At 39.1% G+C, this 3,316-nt stretch overlaps 1 protein-coding gene across 1 annotated transcript in view; it reads left to right on the top strand.

The window, feature by feature from the left end:
• The window catches only part of LOC102485005 (17-beta-hydroxysteroid dehydrogenase type 6), a 15,371-nt gene extending 12,568 nt beyond the window's left edge, over window positions 1-2,803 (top strand). Inside the window, exon 4 of the mRNA XM_006165629.3 lies at window positions 2,324-2,803. Within this exon, the coding sequence (XP_006165691.1) occupies window positions 2,324-2,541 (218 nt within the window). The 3' untranslated portion in view covers window positions 2,542-2,803. The remainder of the gene's footprint in view (window positions 1-2,323) is intronic.
• The last annotated feature ends 513 nt before the right edge of the window (window positions 2,804-3,316 follow it).

Raw genomic sequence — 3,316 nt, forward strand, 5'->3', positions numbered from 1 at the left:
CTTTCCCCCAGCAGTATTTGAAAATTGATGTGCATTTTACACTTACAACACATCTCAACTTGGGTGTGAAATTTTTCTGTGAAAAAGTTTTCTGGGAAATATTGTATCTGTATTATTTAGATCTAATAAAATTTACAGTTGTTAGCATCACTATTCATAATAGCCTCAAAGTAGAAACAAGTCAAATGTCCATCAGCTGATGAACAGATAAACAAAATGTTGTATAGGCATACTGTGGAATAATATTTGGTAATAAAAAGGGATGAAATACTGACATATGCTGCACATATGGGTGAACCTTGAAAACATTTTGCTCAGTGTAAGTAACCTTTCATGAAAGACCACAATGAGTGATTCCATTTATGTGAAATGTCCAGAAAAGGCAGTCTATAGAGACAGAAAGTAGATTAGTGGTTGCCTCAGGCAGGATGGATTGGTGAGAAATGGGAGTCACTGCTGGTGGTTACATGGTTTATTTTTAGATGATGAATGTGTCCTGACCTTAAGTTGTGATAATTACACAACTCTGACCTTACTGAAAATAATTGATTTCTATACTTTATTTATTTATTTACTCATTTATTCTTGGAGAGGTTTTTGCTATAGGCGCGTACGCTCGCCAGAAAGAGAGAGTCAAGAGAGACAGAGAGACGGAAAGTGAGAAATCACCCCCCAGGGGGGATGGCCATGCTGCAATCCCTTCTCCTCCATTCTCCTCTCGGGATCTTGGGCACGCACGCACATGTGCCCGGCATGAGTTTAAGCCACTGGGCTTAGGACTTGTACCATGGTCGACTACATGGGAGTCCAGTAACATAGCCATTATGCTAACTGCTGGTCCCTATACTTTATTTTATTTTTGAAAACATTTTCTGGACAGCACGTATGTCAGAGGAAGAAAGAGGGAGAGGGAGATAGCACCCCCAGTGGGGCATAGTTACTCCACAGTACCTTCTCCATTTCTCCTTCCTTTAGGATTTGGGGCATGTGCCCACACATACCTGGCATGTTTTGCAAGCCACTGGGTCTAGGATTTGAACCATATAGTTAGTCATGTGAAATCCAGTTTCCTTAACCAGTAGGCCATAGAGCCAGCCCAGTTTGTGCACTTTAAATGGCTGAATTTTATTATATTTAAATTATATCTCAAGTAAGATGCTAAAAAATTTCCAAGTAGATTCAGGGACTGGGTGGTGGTACAGAGGTGAATCACAGTATTCTGTGTGGCTGACTCAAACCCAGAGTTTGCACCTGCAGACCTCCCTGAGTATGCTGGGCATGCACATACCATGATCTGGGCTGGCCAAGGCTGGGGATGGATTGTGGCATTAGGACACTGTTAAGGATTCCTTCCCTCCCTCTCTCTTTTGTTACTTATGGAAGAAAGAAAGAAATAAACTTTATAAAAAAAAGAAAAAGTAGATTCACATTTTATATTTTAGACAGGGGCTAGCAGGTGGTGTGGTGGTTAGAGTGCTGAACTCCCACATGGCTGATTGTGGTTTGAGTTCTGGATTTCATGACTTGCTTTCTCACTTTCCCTTTCTCTCTCTCTATGGTCAAACTGAAAAATAACAATAATGGATGAAATTAAATGAATAATTTTTTAAAAAATGTGTTCCAAACATACTTTAAAAGTTTTTCAGTAACATAATTGAGTGTTAAAATTAAAATTAAAGTAAAAATTTAGTTTTTCAGTCACACTAGCTATATATTTTTAAAGTATTTATCTATCTAATTCCATTTGTTATTGTCATTTTTTAATTTGACCAAAGAGAGAGAGAGAGAGGGAAAGGGAAGGTAAGTGAGCAGGTCCAGGACTCAAACCACAGTTAGCATGTGGGAATCCAGTGTCTTTAACCACCACACCACCTGCTGGCCCTAATAATAGTTATATTTTAAGTGCTCAGAAGCTGCAGTTAGGGGCCTAGAGAAACAACACGTTTAACTTTAGGGGCCGGTAGGTGGTGTAGTGTTTGAAGTGCTGGACTCCCACATAGCCAACTGCACTTCGAAATCTGAACCTTGACAGCTTGCTTTCTCATTTTCCCTTTCTCTCTCTGTTTCTCTGGTCAAATTAAATGAATAATAATAATACATAAATAAAATTAAATAATTCTCTTTAAATTTTTTTTAAAAAATTATAAAAAAAAAGCTGCAGGTAGCTAGCTAGTGGCTATTATATTAGGAAGTATCCATTTGCTTTGTCCTAATCCTTGTACAAATAAACGTAATTAGATGTGAGTGACTGCATGCAACAAGATTTCAAAATGAAAATGTAAAAAATAAGATTGCTGACCTCCATTTCTCTTTCTGGGGACAGATTACAACATCACCAAACAAGGACTGTTGCAGTGTAGCACAAACCTGAACTTGGTCACCGATTGCATGGAACACGCTCTGACGTCTGTGCATCCGCGAACGCGATATTCGGCAGGCTGGGATGCTAAGTTTTTCTTTATCCCTCTATCTTATTTACCTACATCACTGGCAGACTACATATTGACTAGATCTTGGCCCAAACCAGCCCAGGCTGTTTGAAAAAAGCTGGCTTGGTGTCTCTTTGAATGAAGAAGACAAAAGTCTGAAATTGGTTGTTAGTGTCTCATAATCCTTGTTTAGAACCTATGATTTTTGAAACGATATGCTTATCTATCTAAATGCATTTATCAGACATCATCAGAGAAACAACACGTTTGACTTTAGGTGATACGTTTGTACTATTATAACCATTTTTTGATGAGAATATTTTCAAAATACATAGTTCTTCCTTGCCTTATTAAACTGAGTAGATTGAAAAGAATTTAACCTGTTTTGATGTCATTTCTTTCTTTCTTTCTTTTTTAAGAGAGATTTTTGCTATAGGGCATGTACACTTGCTGCAAAGACAGAGAGACAGAAAATGAGGAATTACTCCCCTGGGAGGATGGCCATGCTGCAATCCCTTCTCTTTCCTTCTCCTCTCTGGATTTTGGGCACACACACACATGCACCCAGTGTGAACTTCAAGCTGCCAGGTGTGGAACTCAAACTGTGGTTGGCCATGTGGGAGTTCAGCAACATAACCTTTATGCCATTTGCTGGTCCTTTGATATCATTTCTTTATGTGTATGAATCCTGTTTCATGTTGTGGTAAATTATTGCACAGGGACTGCTGAGAAATATGAAGGGTCTTCAGAAAGTTCATGGAGGGGCCAGGCAGTGGCATGGTGGTAAAGCATAACATTCTGAAAGGGTGATCCACATTGGAAGATTCTGGGTTTGCATCTGGGGATCTCTCTGAATACTCCTGGCATTCAATGGGGTCTTCACACTA

The sequence above is a fragment of the Tupaia chinensis genome, unplaced genomic scaffold, assembly GCF_000334495.1.
Source record: "Tupaia chinensis unplaced genomic scaffold, TupChi_1.0 Scaffold143970_1, whole genome shotgun sequence".
NCBI classification, from domain to species: Eukaryota; Metazoa; Chordata; class Mammalia; order Scandentia; family Tupaiidae; genus Tupaia; species Tupaia belangeri.